Genomic DNA, 18,317 nt, shown 5'->3' with positions numbered 1-18,317 from the left:
CAACCACCTTATTAAAGACCCCTCCAACCAACCACCTTATTAAAGACCCTCCAACCAACCACCTTATTAAAGACCCTCCAACCAACCCCCTTATTAAAGACCCTCCAACCAACCACCTTATTAAAGACCCTCTAACCAACCACCTTATTAAAGACCCTCTAACCAACCACCTTATTAAAGACCCCTCCAACCAACCACCTTATTAAAGACCCCTCCAACCAACCACCTTATTAAAGACCCTCCAACCAACCACCTTATTAAAGACCCTCCAACCAACCACCTTATTAAAGACCCTCTAACCAACCACCTTATTAAAGACCCTCTAACCAACCACCTTATTAAAGACCCTCCAACCAACCACCTTATTAAAGACCCTCCAACCAACCACCTTATTAAAGACCGCTCTAACCAACCACCTTATTAAAGACCCTCCAACTAACTACCTTATTAAAGACCCCTCTAACCAACCACCTTATTAAAGACCCTCTAACGAACCACCTTATTAAAGACCCCTCCAACCAACCACCTTATTAAAGACCACTCTAACCACCTTATTAAAGACCCTCCAACCAACCACCTTATTAAAGACCCTCCAACCAACCACCTTATTAAACACCCTCCAACCAACCACCTTATTAAAGACCCTCTAACCAACCACCTTATTAAAGACCCTCCAACCAACCACCTTATTAAAGACCTCTCTAACCAACCACCTTATTAAAGACCCCTCTAACCAACCACCTTATTAAAGACCCTCCAACCACCTTATTAAAGACCCTCCAACCAACCACCTTATTAAAGACCCTCCAACCAACCACCTTATTAAAGACCCTCCAACCAACCACCTTATTAAAGACCCTCTAACCAACCACCTCATTAAAGACCACTCTAACCACCTTATTAAAGACCCTCTAACCAACCACCTTATTAAAGACCCTCTAACCAACCACCTTATTAAAGACCCTCCAACCAACCACCTTATTAAAGACCCTCCAACCAACCACCTTATTAAAGACCCTCCAACCAACCACCTTATTAAAGACCCTCCAACCAACCCCCTTATTAAAGACCCTCTAACCAACCACCTTATTAAAGACCCCTCTAACCACCTTATTAAAGACCCCTCCAACCAACCACCTTATTAATGTCCCCTCTAACCAACCACCTTATTAAAGACCCTCCAACCAACCACCTTATTAAAGACCCTCCAACCAACCCCTTATTAAAGACCCCTCTAACCAATCACCTTATTAAAGACCCTCCAACCAACCACCTTATTAAAGACCCTCCAACCAACCACCTTATTAAAGACCCTCCAACCAACCACCTTATTAAAGACCCTCTAACCAACCACCTTATTAAAGACCCTCTAACCAACCACCTTATTAAAGACCCCTCCAACCAACCACCTTATTAAAGACCCCTCCAACCAACCACCTTATTAAAGACCCTCCAACCAACCACCTTATTAAAGACCCTCCAACCAACCACCTTATTAAAGACCCTCTAACCAACCACCTTATTAAAGACCCTCTAACCAACCACCTTATTAAAGACCCCTCCAACCAACCACCTTATTAAAGACCCCTCTAACCAACCACCTTATTAAAGACCCTCCAACGAACCACCTTATTAAAGACCCCTCCAACCAACCACCTTATTAAAGACCACTCTAACCACCTTATTAAAGACCCTCCAACCAACCACCTTATTAAAGACCCTCCAACCAACCACCTTATTAAAGACCCTCCAACCAACCACCTTATTAAAGACCCTCTAACCAACCACCTCATTAAAGACCACTCTAACCACCTTATTAAAGACCCTCTAACCAACCACCTTATTAAAGACCCTCTAACCAACCACCTTATTAAAGACCCTCCAACCAACCACCTTATTAAAGACCCTCCAACCAACCACCTTATTAAAGACCCTCCAACCAACCACCTTATTAAAGACCCTCCAACCAACCCCCTTATTAAAGACCCTCTAACCAACCACCTTATTAAAGACCCCTCTAACCACCTTATTAAAGACCCCTCCAACCAACCACCTTATTAATGTCCCCTCTAACCAACCACCTTATTAAAGACCCTCCAACCAACCACCTTATTAAAGACCCTCCAACCAACCCCTTATTAAAGACCCCTCTAACCAATCACCTTATTAAAGACCCTCCAACCAACCACCTTATTAAAGACCCTCCAACCAACCACCTTATTAAAGACCCTCCAACCAACCACCTTATTAAAGACCCTCTAACCAACCACCTTATTAAAGACCCTCTAACCAACCACCTTATTAAAGACCCCTCCAACCAACCACCTTATTAAAGACCCCTCCAACCAACCACCTTATTAAAGACCCCTCCAACCAACCACCTTATTAAAGACCCTCCAACCAACCACCTTATTAAAGACCCTCCAACCAACCACCTTATTAAAGACCCTCCAACCAACCACCTTATTAAAGACCCCTCCAACCAACCACCTTATTAAAGACCCGCCAACCAACCACCTTATTAAAGACACAACAACAACAGCAGTTCTTAAAAAGTCACAACTTGTATTGTGCAGACGATAAATAGTGCTTACAAAGGTGCTTTAGACCACGTGTTAAACTCATTCCACGGGTGGCTGTGTCTCTGAAGGATATCTCTCCACCCTTGTACTTGATTGATGAATTAAGGTCACTATTTAGGTCTTAATTGAAAGGAAAAACCAAAAAGCTGCAGACACTCGACCCACCGTGGAATGAGCTTGATACCCCTGCTTTAGACAGACATGGTCACCAACAACATGAATAATAATAACACTGTCAGCCCATAGAGAAAGATGCCTGGGTGCTGGAGGGGAGACGAGCGTTTAGGGTCCCACCAGGTTTTCCAGAAATCCTGGTTAGAGATTCCTGGAATCAGGAGGGAATAAATTAAACATAAAATCCTGAAACCCTCCAACTGGAATTTTCTGGAATACCTCAGAATTTGGGGAGAATTTGTAGAATTTAGCAGCCTTCTACTAGCGTTTCTGAAGAGGAGAGGAAAGGGTTCGTTGGTCACATGCACCACATTCTTCCTCTGCCATCGTTCTTTCAGCTTTCAAAGAGTCTGTTATAAAATAAGGAATAAGGTGCCATTTGGCACGCATTCCAAGGTGTCTCCTCCGTCCTCTAACCGAGGAAACAAGGTGTCTCCTCCGTCCTCTAACATGTAGAAACAAGGTGTCTCCTCTGTCCTCTAACCGAGGAAACAAGGTGTCTCCTCCGTCCTCTAACATGTAGAAACAAGGTGTCTCCTCCGTCCTCTAACAGAGGAAACAAGGTGTCTCCTCCGTCCTCTAACAAGTGTCGAGGAAAATGTTCAGATGGTCCTCTGAAGGAGATGTGCTGTTTCCTCTGAGCAGGTTGGAGGAGGTAGCATGGAGGAACCAGCCTGATCGCTGCCTTCACCATTCTGTTTAACTGCACTTATCCGTCTAGTCTTTATCCAAAATGTGTTTGGAATACACCAGAAAATGGCTGATCCAATCAGATTCCTCTCAGAAACAGTGATTGGTTGAGGGTGATGCAATCGCTGATAAGTACGTTTTGAATACTGCCTCTCGTTATAGGCTCAAACCGAGGAGGAATGCGAGATTGGTGCGTGAAGTGAAATAGAAGGGTGAATGCGGCGATCAGGCTGGTTGCCTCAGGTTGGAGGCTCCTCGTAGTTCCTCCTGTGGCTGATCCAAGGATCCAACTCCACTATGAAACCAGACCCCCAGCACTCACAATCAACGTTATTTATTTCAGTTTATTCCACAGCAGCAGTCTCAGGGATGTACCTTCACCACACCAAGATAAATTCTTAGCAACATTTGTTGCATGGCAATAGTTTTCTGATTATTTTAGACTGCTGGTATGGAGTGAATCGAGAGAAACAACTTGTGAACTAACAAGTGCTGTCATCTTTTTCATTAATCTTTTTCTCATTGGTTGACGTCTAGGAGAAAGCGACCAGAGACGTTTTGATAGCTCCTTTAAGAGAATATCAGTCTGATGTTTCCTGTGATCTTTCCTGGGCGCCAGCTCTAGAGACATAGCCTCCATGGTGACACACAGAGAGACAGACAGCCTCCAAGTTGGCACAAAGACAGACAGATATCTGTAGGTCGAACATCCGGGAACTAGCCCACATATCAAGACAGGACAGTCTGGGGCCGTGGGTAGGGGCCTGGGAACACTGTCACATGGTCTTCACTGATAATTGGACCACCCAGCTTCTGCAGAAGAAACCACCACTACATTACGGCCGATGGAACCTAGAAACAGGAGAGAGAGAGAGAGAGAGAGAGAGAGAGAGAGAGAGAGAGAGAGAGAGAGAGAGAGAGAGAGAGAGAGAGAGAGAGAGAGAGAGAGAGAGAGAGAGAGAGAGAGAGAGAGAGAGAGAGAGAGAGAGAGAGAGAGAGAGAGAGAGAGAGAGAGAAGGTGATCTATTAATAACTGAACGGATGGAAGGTGATCTATTAATAACTGAATGGGCGGAAGGCGATCCATTAATAACTGAATGGGCGGAAGGCGATCTATTAATAACTGAACGGGCGGAAGGTGATCTATTAATAACTGAATGGACGGAAGGTGATCTATTAATAACTGAACGGGCGGAAGGTGATCAATTAATAACTGAATGGACGGAAGGCGATCAATTAATAACTGAATGGACGGAAGGCGATCTATTAATAACTGAATGGACGGAAGGCGATCTATTAATAACTGAACGGGCGGAAGGTGATCTATTAATAACTGAACGGACGGAAGGTGATCTATTAATAACTGAACGGGCGGAAGGTGATCAATTAATAACTGAATGGACAGAAGGTGATCTATTAATAACTGAACGGGCGGAAGGTGATCAATTAATAACTGAATGGACGGAAGGTGATCTATTAATAACTGAATGGACGGAAGGCGATCTATTAATAACTGAATGGACAGAAGGTGATCTATTAATAACTGAACGGGCGGAAGGTGATCAATTAATAACTGAATGGACAGAAGGTGATCTATTAATAACTGAATGGACGGAAGGCGATCTATTAATAACTGAATGGACGGAAGGTGATCAATTAATAACTGAATGGACGGAAGGTGATCAATTAATAACTGAATGTACGAATGGTGCTCTGTCCGCTGAGTGCTGGACAGAAACTGAATAGAATAGTTAGGTAATGTTCCTCTGTGGAGAAGCAATCCAGGATTTTATAACTGTGTCAGATAGTAAGGGGGTGTAGCGACAGCAGGGGAGGGGAGGGCTCAGACTAACTCCCTCTGTAGAGTAGAGGGGAGCAGGCCAGACCCTGAACAGTCTAGGATAGTAAAACCAAAATCACACACACACACACACAACCACCCTCACATACCTTGTCAGGTGCTTGCTGGAATTGTGAACCTCCATCTCGTTACTCTTGAACTCATTCAGCTCCTTCCTTATTGCTGCCTGGAGAACACAACAACAACAACCATGTCAACAACAACATCAACAGGTGGTAGAGGTAAAAACAGGAGCTCAGCTGTGTGTGTGTGTCTGTCCGAGTTGAGCTGACCTTGTCTGAAGCAGACAGCCTGGTCCAGGGTTTGTCTGCTCTGCGGTCGTAGTCCTGAGCCTTGGCCACCTCTACATAGTCACTGAAACGAATCAGTATCTTCCTGTCTCTTAACTCATCTACTGTAGGACGCTGGTTCAACTTCCTGTTGAGTCTCTGTTTGATCTCTCTCCTCTCCTCCTGCTCTGACTGGTCGTTCCTCTCTGGAGTTGAAACAGGAAGAACAACAGGTCAGAAACACACAGTACAGGAGGAGAGAGATGGAGGGAGGAGAGAGATGGGGAGATGGAGGAGAGAGATGGAGGGAGGAGAGAGATGGAGGGAGGAGAGAGATGGGGAAGAGATGAAGGGAGGACAGAGATGGAGGAGGGAGAGAGATGGAGGGAGAACACAGATAGAGGGAGGAGAAATATGGAGGGAGGAGAGAGATGTAGTGAGGAGAGAGATGGAGAGATGGAGGGAGGAGAGCGGTGGAGGGAGGAGAGAGATGGAGGGAGGAGAGCGGTGGAGGGAGGAGAGCGGTGGAGGGAGGAGAGAGATGGAGGGAGGAGAGCGGTGGAGGCAGGAGAAATATGGAGGGAGGAGAGCGGTGGAGGGAGGAGAGCGGTGGAGGGAGGAGAGCGGTGGAGGGAGGAGAGAGATGAAGGGAGGAGAGAGATGGAGAGATGGAGGAGAGAGATGGAGGGAGGAGAGAGATGAAGGGAGGAGAGAGATGGAGAGATGGAGGAGAGAGATGGAGGGAGGAGAGCGGTGGAGGGAGGAGAGCGGTGGAGGGAGGAGAGCGGTGGAGGGAGGAGAGAGATGAAGGGAGGAGAGAGATGGAGAGAGAAAGAAGATGGCGATAGATGGAGAGAGGAGGAAGATGGAGGAGATAGATGGAGGGAGGAGGAAGATGGAGGAGATAGATGGAGGAGAGATGGAGGGAGGAGAGAGATGGAGGGAGGAGAGAGATGAAGGGAGGAGAGAGCTGTAGAGATGGAGGAGAGCGATGGAGAAGAGAGAGAGGTGGTGGAGAGAGATGGAGAAGAGAGAGAGAGATGGAGAAGAGAGATGGAGGGAGGAGAGAGGTGGTAGAGAGAGATGGAGAAGAGAGAGAGGGAGAAGAGAGCTGGAGGGAAGAGAGAGAAGGCGGGGGAGAGAGAAGGAGAGAGGAGAGAGATGGAGAGAGATGGAGGGAGGAGAGATGGAGAGAGAAGGAGAGAGGAGAGAGATGGAGGGAGGAGAGAGAAGGAGAGAGATGGAGGGAGGAGAGAGAAGGAGAGAGATGGAGAGAGGAGAGAGATGGAGGGAGGAGAGAGGGAAGTAGGATAGTCTACACATAGACCTGTGCATTCCATCTTGTTGCCATGGTGATGTAGTTATGATCATCCGCACTGTCTGACCGCTGCCATTGACCTGACGACTGGACCCTGACATTGACCTGACGACTGGACCCTGACATTGACCTGACGACTGGACCCTGACATTGACCTGACGACTAGACCCTGACATTGACCTGACGATTGGACCCTGACATTGACCTGACGACTAGACCCTGACATTGACCTGACGACTAGACCCTGACATTGACCTGACGACTAGACCCTGACATTGACCTGACGACTAGACCCTGACATTGACCTGACGACTAGACCCTGACATTGACCTGACGACTAGACCCTGACATTGACCTGACGACTGGACCCTGACATTGACCTGACGAGGGTTAGAGTTAGATTTAGCCTATATTTATTAGACAGTAGGGTTAGAGATAGGATTTAGCCTATATTTATTAGACAGTACGGTTAGAGATAGGATTTAGCCTATATTTATTAGACAGTAGAGTTAGAGTTAGATTTAGCCTATATTTATTAGACAGTAGGGTTAGAGATAGGATTTAGCCTATATGTATTAGACAGTAGGGTTAGAGATAGGATTTAGCCTATATTTATTAAACAGTAGGGTTAGAGTTAGATTTAGCCTATATTTATTAGACAGTAGAGTTAGAGATAGGATTTAGCCTATATGTATTAGACAGTAGGGTTAGAGATAGGATTTAGCCTATATTTATTAGACAGTAGGGTTAGAGTTAGATTTAGCCTATATTTATTAGATAGTAGGGTTAGAGTTAGATTTAGCCTATATTTATTAGATAGTAGGGTTAGAGTTAGTGTAGATGCCTTCATTATTCTACAATGTAGAATGTAGTAAAGATAAAGAAAGACCCTGGAATGAGGAGGAGTGTTCAAACTTTTGACTGGTTCTGTATATTTTACACCCTTTTTCTCCCCAATTTCGTGATTTCCAATTGGTAGTTACAGTCTTGTCCCATCACTGCACCTCCCGCACAGACTCGGGAGAGGCAAAGGTCAAGAGCCATGCGTCCTCCGAAACACAACCCTGTCAAGCCGCACTGCTTCTTGACACAGCGCTCGCTTAACCCGGAAGCCAGCCGCACCAATGTGTCAGAGGAGACACCGTACACCTGGTGACCTGGTCAGCGTGCACTGCCCCCGGCCCGCCACAGGAGTCGCTAGAGCACGATGGGACAAGGACATCCCGCCGGCCAAACCCTCCCCTAACCCGAACGACGCTGGGCCAATTGTACCCCGCTTCACGGTCGCGGCCGGCTGCGACACAGCCCGGGATCGAACCCGGATCTGAAGCAGTGGCGGTTCTAGACCATTTCAACCGGGGGGCCCAAGCTGGGGCCAGTTGTACTGTTAGAGGGGCCAGTTGTACTGTTAGAGGGGCCAGTTGTACTGTTAGAGGGGCCAGTTATACTGTTAGAGGGGCCAGTTGTACTGTTAGAGGGGCCAGTTGTACTGTTAGAGGGGCCAGTTGTACTGTTAGAGGGGCCAGTTGTACTGTTAGAGGGGCCAGTTGTACTGTTAGAGGGGCCAGTTGTACTGTTAGAGGGGCCCAGTTGTACTGTTAGAGGGGCCCAGTTGTACTGTTAGAGGGGCCAGTTATACTGTTAGAGGGGCCAGTTGTACTGTTAGAGGGGGCCAGTTGTACTGTTAGAGGGGCCAGTTGTACTGTTAGAGGGGCCAGTTGTACTGTTAGAGGGGCCAGTTGTACTGTTAGAGGGGCCAGTTGTACTGTTAGAGGGGACAGTTGTACTGTTAGAGGGGCCAGTTGTACTGTTAGAGGGGCCAGTTGTACTGTTAGAGGGGCCAGTTGTACTGTTAGAGGGGCCAGTTGTACTGTCAGAGGGGCCAGTTGTACTGTTAGAGGGGCCAGTTGTACTGTTAGAGGGGCCAGTTGTACTGTTAGAGGGCCCAGTTGTACTGTTAGAGGGGCCAGTTGTACTGTTAGAGGGGCCAGTTGTACTGTTAGAGGGGCCGGTTGTACTGTTAGAGGGGCCAGTTGTACTGTTAGAGGGGCCAGTTGTACTGTTAGAGGGGCCAGTTGTACTGTTAGAGGGGCCAGTTGTACTGTTAAAGGGGCCAGTTGTACTGCTAGAGGGGCCAGTTGTACTGTTAGAGGGGCCGGTTGTACTGTTAGAGGGGCCAGTTGTACTGTTAGAGGGGCCAGTTGTACTGTTAGAGGGGCCAGTTGTACTGTTAGAGGGGCCAGTTGTACTGTTAGAGGGGCCGGTTGTACTGTTAGAGGGGCCAGTTGTACTGTTAGAGGGGCCAGTTGTACTGTTAGAGGGGCCAGTTGTACTGTTAGAGGGGCCAGTTGTACCGTTAGAGGGGCCGGTTGTACCGTTAGAGGGGCCGGTTGTACCGTTAGAGGGGCCAGTTGTACCGTTAGAGGGGCCAGTTGTACTGTTAGAGGGGCCAGTTGTACTGTTAGAGGGGCCAGTTGTACTGTTAGAGGGGCCAGTTGTACTGTTAGAGGGGCCAGTTGTACTGTTAGAGGGGCCAGTTGTACTGTTAGAGGGGCCAGTTGTACTGTTAGAGGGGCCGGTTGTACTGTTAGAGGGGCCGGTTGTACTGTCAGAGGGGCCCAGTTGTACTGTTAGAGGGGGCGATTGTACTGTTAGAGGGGCCAGTTGTACTGTTAGAGGGGCCAGTTGTACTGTTAGAGGGGCCAGTTGTACTGTCAGAGGGGCCAGTTGTACTGTTAGAGGGGCCGGTTGTACTGTTAGAGGGGCCAGTTGTACTGTTAGAGGGGCCAGTTGTACTGTTAGAGGGGCCAGTTGTACTGTTAGAGGGGCCAGTTGTACTGTTAAAGGGGCCAGTTGTACTGCTAGAGGGGCCAGTTGTACTGTTAGAGGGGCCGGTTGTACTGTTAGAGGGGCCGGTTGTACTGTTAGAGGGGCCAGTTGTACTGTTAGAGGGGCCAGTTGTACTGTTAGAGGGGCCAGTTGTACTGTTAGAGGGGCCAGTTGTACTGTTAGAGGGGCCGGTTGTACTGTTAGAGGGGCCAGTTGTACTGTTAGAGGGGCCAGTTGTACTGTTAGAGGGGCCAGTTGTACTGTTAGAGGGGCCAGTTGTACCGTTAGAGGGGCCGGTTGTACCGTTAGAGGGGCCAGTTGTACTGTTAGAGGGGCCAGTTGTACTGTTAGAGGGGCCAGTTGTACTGTTAGAGGGGCCAGTTGTACTGTTAGAGGGGCCAGTTGTACTGTTAGAGGGGCCAGTTGTACTGTTAGAGGGGCCAGTTGTACTGTTAGAGGGGCCAGTTGTACTGTTAGAGGGGCCGGTTGTACTGTTAGAGGGGCCAGTTGTACTGTCAGAGGGGCCCAGTTGTACTGTTAGAGGGGGCGATTGTACTGTTAGAGGGGCCAGTTGTACTGTTAGAGGGGCCAGTTGTACTGTTAGAGGGGCCAGTTGTACTGTCAGAGGTGCCAGTTGTACTGTTAGAGGGGCCAGTTGTACTGTTAGAGGGGCCAGTTGTACTGTTAGAGGGGCCAGTTGTACTGTTAGAGGGGCCAGTTGTACTGTTAGAGGGGCCGGTTGTACTGTTAGAGGGGCCGGTTGTACTGTTAGAGGGGCCAGTTGTACTGTCAGAGGGGCCAGTTGTACTGTCAGAGGGGCCCAGTTGTACTGTTAGAGGGGCCGATTGTACTGTTAGAGGGGCCAGTTGTACTGTTAGAGGGGCCAGTTGTACTGTTAGAGGGGCCAGTTGTACTGTCAGAGGTGCCAGTTGTACTGTTAGAGGGGCCAGTTGTACTGTTAGAGGGGCCGGTTGTACTGTTAGAGAGGCCGGTTGTACTGTTAGAGGGGCCAGTTGTACTGTTAGAGGGGCCAGTTGTACTGTTAGAGGGGCCAGTTGTACTGTTAGAGGGGCCAGTTGTACTGTCAGAGGGGCCAGTTGTACTGTCAGAGGGGCCAGTTGTACTGTTAGAGGGGCCAGTTGTACTGTTAGAGGGGCCCAGTTGTACTGTTAGAGGGGCCAGTTGTACTGTTAGAGGGGCCAGTTGTACTGTTAGAGGGGCCAGTTGTACTGTCAGAGGGCCCAGTTGTACTGTTAGAGGGGACAGTTGTACTGTTAGAGGGGCCAGTTGTACTGTTAGAGGGGCCAGTTGTACTGTCAGAGGGGCCAGTTGTACTGTTAGAGGGGCCAGTTGTACTGTTAGAGGGGCCAGTTGTACTGTTAGAGGGGCCAGTTGTACTGTTAGAGGGGCCAGTTGTACTGTCAGAGGGGCCAGTTGTACTGTTAGAGGGGCCAGTTGTACTGTTAGAGGGCCCAGTTGTACTGTTAGAGGGCCCAGTTGTACTGTTAGAGGGGCCAGTTGTACTGTTAGAGGGGCCAGTTGTACTGTTAGAGGGGCCAGTTGTACTGTTAGAGGGGCCAGTTGTACTGTTAGAGGGGCCAGTTGTACTGTTAGAGGGGCCAGTTGTACTGTTAGAGGTGCCAGTTGTACTGTTAGAGGGGCCAGTTGTACTGTTAGAGGGGCCGGTTGTACTGTTAGAGGGGCCAATTGTACTGTTAGAGGGGCCAGTTGTACTGTTAGAGGGGCCAGTTGTACTGTTAGAGGGGCCAGTTGTACTGTTAGAGGGGCCAGTTGTACTGTTAGAGGGGCCAGTTGTACTGTTAGAGGGGCCAGTTGTACTGTTAGAGGGGCCAGTTGTACTGTCAGAGGGGCCCAGTTGTACTGTTAGAGGGGCCGATTGTACTGTTAGAGGGGCCAGTTGTACTGTTAGAGGGACCGGTTGTACTGTCAGAGGGGCCAGTTGTACTGTTAGAGGGGCCAGTTGTACTGTTAGAGGGGCCCAGTTGTACTGTTAGAGGGGCCAGTTGTACTGTTAGAGGGGCCAGTTGTACTGTTAGAGGGGCCAGTTGTACTGTCAGAGGGCCCAGTTGTACTGTTAGAGGGGCCAGTTGTACTGTCAGAGGGCCCAGTTGTACTGTTAGAGGGGCCAGTTACATTAGACGTTATTGTTGTCATATTGTTTTCTCCACTGCATTGCAGGCATTAGCAGGCAAAAGACCATGTTCATAATCATCATTGTTGCCACTGTCTAACAACGGATGTAAAAAAAGAACGATAGCAAAAATTTGTTATGTAAAAATTATTTCATACTCCACATTTAGGGGGGCCACAAGGGGGTCCAAAATTGTTGTCACAGGGGCACTGGCCCCCCCCCCACCCCCACAGAACCGCTAGTGCACTGAAGTCATTTAGACATTTAATCATGTTGCGCCGAAGCCCACCCGGCTCATCTGGAGAGTCGATACAGACAGTGGGACAGTTACACTTATTAAAACGGATAATAAACTATGATCCGTTATAAAGGATCATATTTGTTATATCCTCTTGTTTTAATCTCTTATAAACTATGTATCATGATCCAATACTCACGTTTGAGGATGTTCCGACTCTCCAGCTCCTCTACCGCGGGTCTCTGGCTCAGCCGCCTGCGGAAAAACACTAGAATCACGTTCTGAACCATGATGTTGTCCCCCCCCCCCGGTCCTCTAGTCAGGTCACAGTCTCTGACAGACAGACTGACAGTCTCTACTAGCAGCAGCAGAGGTCAAGATGTCTGAGTCGGCGTGCAGAACCGCTCCATGATCTTCCTAGTTACCATCTGGAGCCTAGAAACCCTCTTCTGTGACTGACCCGAGAGCGCCTCCACAGCGGGGTAGAAGGCAAGCCGCGTTTTATCACGTTACAAACACAAAGTCACGATTGCAGAATATTTGTCCAGTTTTAGAGCGTTCTTTTCCCTTCAATAGATATTTCCCAAGTGGAAGATAAAACAGTGAAGGATAGTTTGAGCGCGACTGGAAAGTAAAATGATAAATCTGTATGATCCTGGCACAGGTGTCAAACTTATTCCACGGGGGGCCGAGTGTCTGCGGGTTTTCGCTCCTCCCTTGTACTTGATTGATGAATTAACATCACTAATTAGTTAGGAACTCCCCACACCTGGTTGTCTAGGGCTTTATTGAAAGGAAAAACCAAAAACCTGCAGACACTAGGCCCTCCGTGGAATGAGTTTGACACCCATGCTGTACAGGTAGATGAAGGACTGAGCTCAGTTAGTGTCTGTAACAGAATGCGGAGTGCTCGGCTCTCTCCTCTCTAACTATTCTGTCTGGCTACTGACGCCGTGCTGTCCGATGCAGTGGACTAAAGTACTATTTAAGTAGTTATTTTTTTGTATCTGTACTTTACTATTTATATATTTTTGACAACTTTTACATTACATTTCTAAAGAAAATAATGTACGTTTAACTCCATACAGTTTTCCTGAAATCCAAAAGTACTCATCACATTTTGAATGCTTAGCAGGAGAGAAAAAATGTCCAATTCACGCATTTATCAAGAGAACATTCCTGGTCATCCCTACTACCTGATCTGGCGGATTCATTAAACACAAATGCTTCGTTTGTAAATGATGTCTAAGTGTTGGACTGTGCCCCTGGCTATCTGTAAATGATGTCTAAGTGTTGGACTGTGCCCCTGGCTATCTGTAATGATGTCTAAGTGTTGGCGTGTGCCCCTGGCTATCTGTAATGATGTCTAAGTGTTGGAGTGTTCCCCTGGCTATCTGTAAATGATGTCTGAGTGTTGGAGTGTTCCCCCGGCTATCTGTAATGATGTCTAAGTGTTGGAGTGTTCCCCTGGCTATCTGTAATGATGTCTAAGTGTTGGAGTGTTCCCCTGGCTGTCTGTAAATGATGTCTGAGTGTTGGAGTGTGTCCCTGGCTATCTGTAATGATGTCTAAGTGTTGGAGTGTTCCCCTGGCTATCTGTAAATGATGTCTGAGTGTTGGAGTGTTCCCCCGGCTATCTGTAATGATGTCTAAGTGTTGGAGTGTGCCCCTGGCTATCTGTAATGATGTCTAGGTGTTGGAGTGTGCCCCTGGCTATCTGTAATGGTGTCTAAGTGTTGGAGTGTGCCCCTGGCTATCTGTAAATAATGTCTGAGTGTTGGAGTGTTCCCCTGGCTATCTGTAATGATGTCTAGGTGTTGGAGTGTGCCCCTGGCTATCTGTAATGGTGTCTAAGTGTTGGAGTGTGCCCCTGGCTATCTGTAAATAATGTCTGAGTGTTGGAGTGTTCCCCTGGCTATCTGTAATGATGTCTAAGTGTTGGAGTGTTCCCCTGGCTATCTGTAATGATGTCTGAGTGTTGGAGTGTGCCCCTGGCTATCTGTAATGATGTCTGAGTGTTGGAGTGTGTCCCTGGCTATCTGTAAATGATGTCTAAGTGTTGGAGTGTGCCCCTGGCTATCTGTAATGATGTCTAAGTGTTGGAGTGTGCCCCTGGCTATCTGTAATGATGTCTAAGTGCTGGAGTGTGCCCCTGGCTATCTGTAATGATGTCTAAGTGTTGGAGTGTTCCCCTGGCTATCTGTAATGATGTCTAAGTGTTGGCGTGTGCCCCTGGCTATCTGTAATGATGTCTAAGTGTTGGAGTGTGCCCCTGGCTATCTGTAATGATGTCTAAGTGTTGGAGTGTTCTGATTAATACAAGGAACTTGAAATTATTTATACTTTTACATTTGAGTACATTTTAGGAATTAAATTTACTGTTGATACTTAAGTATATTCAAAACCAAATAATTTTAGACTTTTACTCAAGTAGTATTTTACTGGGTGACTTTAACTTTTACTTTAGTCATTTTCTATTAAAGTATCTTTACTTTTACTCAAGTATAACAACTGGGTACTTTTCCTATCACTGGTCCGGGGTAGGCCGTCATTGTAAATAAGAATTTGTTCTTAACTGGCTTGCCTAGTTAAATAAAGGTTAAATAAATGTACCGTGGTGCTGGAGAGCTCTTGCTTTTGCTACAGTCCCAAGGATCTCGTATAGCAAGAACCTTTTTACTACAGCACAGCAGCATCACAGCAAGGAGGGATGGGCGTTTCTACGTAGATAGGAAATTCCCACCTACGACTCAAAAGGTTCACGCCTTAAAATGCTGCAGCCAGAGATTCAGCAGGCAGGAATGTAGTGATGGGAAGTTTGTCTCTTTCTACTGACTTGGATCTTTTCAAATCGTTCAGCCAAAATAACAAATATTTCGACACATTTCGTTCATCTGAGTCATTTAAGCCATGAGCACGCAGGACCCCCACTAAAAACTGGTAACAGTCTTAATTCTACAAGCCTCTCCTTCACATTACGTTCACCATAGGGGGGTTATTGGAGCTGGCATTTGTTACTGAGACTTGTAAACGCGTGCTTTAAAACTTGTTTGGGATAGGGGGCAGCATTTTCACTTTTGGATGAATAGCGTGCCCAGAGTGAACTGCCTCCTACTCTGTCCCAGATGCTAATATATGCATATTATTATTATTATTGGATAGAAAACACTCTGAAGTTTCTAAAACTGTTTGAATGATGTCTGTGAGTATAACAGAACTCATATGGCAGGCAAAAACCTGAGAAAAAATCCAAACAGGAAGTGGGAAATCTGAGGTTTGTAGTTTTTGAACTCACCCCTATCAAATACACAGTGGGATATGGGTTAATTTTGCACTTCCTAAGGCTTCCACTAGATGTCAACCATCTTTAGAACGTGATTTCAGGCTGCTCATGTGAAGGGGGGCCGGATGAGAGCTGTTTGACTAAGGGGTCTGCCTACAGCCTCGTTCTCAGTCGCGCGCATTCAGGTTGCTCTCGTTCCAGGGCAATTCTACAGACAATGGAATTCTCCGGTTGGAACAGTATTGAACTTTTATGATAAAAACATCCTAAAGATTGATTCTATACTTAGTTTGACAAGTTTCTTCGACATGTAATATAACTTTTTGAACGTTTCATCCGAATCGACCAGATCGCGCTTTTGGATTGTTTACCAAACACCATAACAAAATAAGCTATTGGACATAAATGAACATAAATGATGGACGTTATCGAACAAAACAACCATTTATTGTGGAACTGCGATTCCTGGGAGTGCATTCTGATGAAGATCATCAAAGGTAAGTGAATATTTATATATGAATAATATGAATAATGTTGACTACCCAACATGGCGGATATTTCTCTGGCTGGTTTGGGCTCTGAGCGCCGTTCTCAGATTATGCTTTTTACGTAAAGTTTTTTTGGAATCTGACACAGCGGTTGCATTAAGGAGAAGTGTATCTAAAGTTTCATGTATAATAGCTGTATTTTCATCAACATTTATTATGAGTATTTCTGTGAATTCATGTGGCTTTCTGCAATATCACTGCATGTTTTGGAACTACTGAATCTAACACGCCAATGTAAAATGAGATTTTTGGATATAAATATGAACTTTACCGAACAAAACATACATGTATTGTGTAACATGAAGTCCTATGACTGTCATCTGATGAAGATCATCAAAGGTTAGTGATTAATTTTATCTCTATTTGTGCTTTTTGTGACTCCTCTCTTTGGCTGAAAAAATGGCTGGGTTTATCTGTGACTTGGTGGTGACCTAACATAATCATTTGTGGAGCTTTTCGCTGTAAAGCATTTTTGAGATCAGACACTGTGGCTGGATTAACGAGAATTTTATCTTTAAAATGGTGCCTAATACTTGTATTGTTGTATTGTATTGTATTGTATTGCGTTGTATTGTATTGTTTTGTATTTGGCGCCCTGCAATTTGATTGGCTGTTGGCGAGGGGTTGCGCTAGCGGAACGAGGTTATTTCTTGATTCATTTGAAACGACATCTTGACGGAATGCGGCGAGGGTGATACGCACGTCGTTCGCGAACGCAGCCCACCAAACGATTCGTTCTCGAGTTCTCGAGTTTGTGGAGAAAAGGCTGTGTGTAGCCTATGTTTTGGTTCTACAAAGAAGTGTCCATCAAACCATTCAATAATCAATTAATTGCATCCATTCTTGCACCATGCGATCAATGATTAGCTCTAAACTTGTCTTTTTTTTCCTACGCTCATGATGTATTTTCCTAGGTGCGTATTTTGACCAGTAGAGACCAGTAGTGACCAGTAGTGACCATCAGTGACCAGTAGTGACCAGTAGTGATGATCTATTTTCCTAGGTGCGTATGGACCAGTAGTGACCAGTAGAGACCAGTAGTGATGATGTATTTTCCTAGGTGCGTATGACAGAAAGTCAGAGTAAGTCTCTGGAACCACTGAGCTGTGTATTAATCCTGCTGTAGGACTCATTGTGGCCACTCCACACAGCACTAGCAGGTCAAACGAAGGACTACAATGAACGAGTCACTCTGATAAACGACTCATGAATATTGAGTCAATAAAAAGAGTTTATAAAATAACGAATCGTTCAACGAACTGCACATCACTAGCAGGCAGCCTCTCCTCTCCTGAACCAAGACAAAACCATGCTACTCTAACTGAGGATTGATTTCCCTTCTACTATCATCAAATCGGACTTCCTAAATGTAGTTTATAAAGCCGATAGGTTCATATTTTATATCATTCTATTGCTACACAAAGCTGCAGATGCGATTCCTAAATAATGCACACCCCTTGAATAAAAATACTAAGTACAACAGGCAGACGGATCATTTATTTGATTTATTTATTTGTACTAAGTACAACAGGCAGACGGATCATTTATTTGATTTATTTATTTGTACTAAGTACAACAGGCAGACGGATAATTTATTTGATTTATTTATTTGTACTAAGTACAACAGGCAGACGGATCATTTATTTGCTATTTGTGGGTTGTTGTGCACATAATTGAGGCAACAATTACAGTAGATGATTATGCTGTGTTCATCACCAAGTGGGAAAGCACACAGACAGTGTGGTGAAAAAGGCACAACAGCGCCTCTTCAACCTCAGGAGGCTGAAAAAATGTGGTTTGTCACCGAAAACCCTAACGAACTTTTAAAGGTGCACAATCGATAGCATCCTGTTGGGCTGTATCACCGCCTGGTAGTGCAACTGCACCGCCCACAACTGCAGGTCTCTCCAGAGGGTGGTGCAGTCTGCACAACGCATCACCAGGGGCAAACTACCTGCCCTCCAGGACACCTACAACAGCCGATGTGACAGGAAGGCCTAAAAGATAATCAAGGACAATAACCACCCGAGCCACTGCCTGTTCACCCCGCTTCCATCACTATCTATTCTATACTATCTATTGCATCTTAGCAGCCTGTCACTGCTCATCCATTTATTTTATATATTCTTATCCCATTCCATTACTAGATTGTGTGTGTATTGGGTTTTGTTAGATATTAGGTTTTGTTGTGGAATTGTTAGATATTAGGTTTTGTTGTGGAATTGTTAGATATTAGGTTTAGTTGTGGAATTGTTAGATATTACTTGTTAGATATTACTGCACTGTCGGAACTAGAAGCATAAGCATTTCACTACACTCACATTAACATCTGCTAACCATGTGACCAATAATATCTGCTAACCATGTGACCAA

The 18,317-nt window shown here is 46.1% G+C and overlaps 1 protein-coding gene across 1 annotated transcript in view; it reads right to left on the bottom strand.

Moving 5' to 3' along the window:
• Positions 1 to 2,526: 2,526 nt before the first annotated feature.
• The window catches only part of LOC139552707 (phosphatase and actin regulator 3-like), a 150,365-nt gene continuing 134,574 nt past the window's right edge, over positions 2,527 to 18,317 (bottom strand). The window contains exons 9-12 of the mRNA XM_071364716.1: positions 12,313 to 12,368; positions 5,580 to 5,782; positions 5,397 to 5,473; positions 2,527 to 4,298 (exon numbers count right to left, since the gene is read on the bottom strand). Coding sequence (XP_071220817.1) covers positions 4,283 to 4,298; positions 5,397 to 5,473; positions 5,580 to 5,782; positions 12,313 to 12,368 — 352 coding nt within the window. The 3' untranslated portion in view covers positions 2,527 to 4,282. The remainder of the gene's footprint in view (positions 4,299 to 5,396; positions 5,474 to 5,579; positions 5,783 to 12,312; positions 12,369 to 18,317) is intronic.

The sequence above is a fragment of the Salvelinus alpinus genome, chromosome 2, assembly GCF_045679555.1.
Source record: "Salvelinus alpinus chromosome 2, SLU_Salpinus.1, whole genome shotgun sequence".
NCBI lineage: Eukaryota > Metazoa > Chordata > Actinopteri > Salmoniformes > Salmonidae > Salvelinus > Salvelinus alpinus.
Note: the sequence above shows the minus strand (reverse complement) of the source record. Positions and strands in the feature narration are given on the sequence as shown.